This window comes from Alligator sinensis, unplaced genomic scaffold (assembly GCF_000455745.1).
Source record: "Alligator sinensis unplaced genomic scaffold, ASM45574v1 scaffold235_1, whole genome shotgun sequence".
Taxonomy (NCBI): Eukaryota; Metazoa; Chordata; order Crocodylia; family Alligatoridae; genus Alligator; species Alligator sinensis.
Window position 1 is genome coordinate 1365572 of NW_005842042.1, and position 1833 is coordinate 1367404.

The 1833-nt window shown below is 40.0% G+C and overlaps 1 protein-coding gene across 1 annotated transcript in view; it reads left to right on the forward strand.

Annotated features, from left to right (window-relative positions):
• The window catches only part of EXD3 (exonuclease 3'-5' domain containing 3), a 459528-nt gene that overhangs the window by 142197 nt on the left and 315498 nt on the right, over positions 1-1833 (forward strand). The window contains exon 6 of the mRNA XM_025203011.1: positions 1666-1833. This exon is cut by the window's right edge and continues 1 nt beyond it. Within this exon, the coding sequence (XP_025058796.1) occupies positions 1666-1833 (168 nt within the window). The remainder of the gene's footprint in view (positions 1-1665) is intronic.

Below are 1833 nucleotides of genomic sequence, written 5' to 3' on the forward strand. Positions count from 1 at the left end.
GAGCTTTATGGAGAATGCTCTTGTTCAGACTCAAATGAGCTGAAGTGGGGCTTTGGAAAAAGAGACCGTTTATGCACAGTGCAGCTTACTTGGCTACTTGTTTTGTTTTCCTTTGGCTGTTGTGTCAGATATTTGTGGTTGAAGAAAAAAGTTTGTTCCACTACAGCCCATCTTCTTCTTCAGCTGAATCTTGCAGCTAGGTTAAAATCCTGTGTTTGACATCATGATCTCTTGCCAAAGGGGAAAGTACTTAGGGAGGGGGGATGGAAATTCCTGTCTAAATGCAAATCTTTGTTAATCAACAGCTTTGTTCTTGTTGAAATTGATAATCCAGTAAAAGAAATATTTATTGGTTTGTGCATCAATTTAGATTTATATTTTTGGTGATAAATTTCAAGGGTTTCCCAACATGAAAGGGGAATACAGAGAATTCTGGCTAATGATTAAAAAAATAAACCCACTGGCAAATTTTTTTTACATGTTCCTTTGTTTTCCATGTCATTCTTTGCTCTCTTTTTATATGGTTTCCATTGGAAGCTACAACTGGGACCATCATACAGTAAATTACTAATGCTGGCTGCAAGCAAGAATGAGCATCTTTTTGGATTTGTTTCTTAGCCAGAAAAAAGAGAGAGAGCGAGCAGCTGTTGTTAGTGAATTCTCCTCTTCTGTCTCTGCTCTTCCCTCGCTTTACGCCAGTACATGTACCATGTGGTGAAAGGTCCTGTGTGTGGGTACTGAAGGATGCCACTTCTTCACCCTGCCAACCTTCTGAGCTCCTTGGAAACTATCTCTAATGTAAACATTATAAAGATATTGCTCAGTACTGCTAATTTATCACTTCTACCAGATGGATAGTAAGTAGCCTATTAACATTCACAAAGCGAGCATTCAATTCCTTCTTCCTTCTAAACAGATCACTCCAGAATTCCTTAGATTTACAGCATGGATTTTTTTCCAAGTTCGAAGTTTTTGATGACATGCATTGTCAACTCTAAAATGGCAATGGGTAGCCGACACCAAATACCTTTCCATTCTTTACAGCTTTGGAAAAAGGGAAATTTGTTTTACAACAAGGCAGTCTGAGGTTTCTTGGAATCTGATATTACAGGTTTTATTCCTTTATTTGAAACCCTAAGGAGTTCAGTGTCCTCATATTTTCTAGGGTAGTGTAGAGTATGGTATATTTGTGGTTGATTTGGTTAGGGGACAAATCTGGAAAGTTATGGTGCGGGAATAAGCAGTTGAGCATCATCCATGTCCTTAAGTGCAGGTATGCTGGAAAAGCAGATATCGGAGCTCATAAATCTTCCTGTCTTCACCATTTCCACTTCTGTGATTTACACACACACACACACACACACACACACACACACTTTTTTATATATATCCTAAGCCTCTTTGTCTCTCTTGCAGAACAACAACTCTGTCTTTATGGGATAATTAGTGTGGACAATTGCTGTTTTTCCCATTGGGTTTGAGGTGCAGTGGGCCATGAAGGAATCTGTAATGACATGAAAAGTCACTGAAGGCGCCGATGGTGGTTGAATAGCAACAGTTACCTCTCTGAATAGATTAAATAATAAAAAAATCTTTGTGTTCAGCTGGGAGAAGGGAGGATTCACTAATCTTTTTGTACATGACAATGTGTTTTTTGTATCTCAGCAGCTCAAGGAAGAAACCAGGCGGGGCTTTGCAGGTCTGGAAGACCCATTGGCAGGGCTCTTGGACATGCTGGAGAACAGCAGCGATTGGAAGGGGAAAGGGCACTCCCTTGGGTATTACATCACCAATGAGTTGCAGCTTTGGATAAAGGAGCATCCCTCTGTTCAG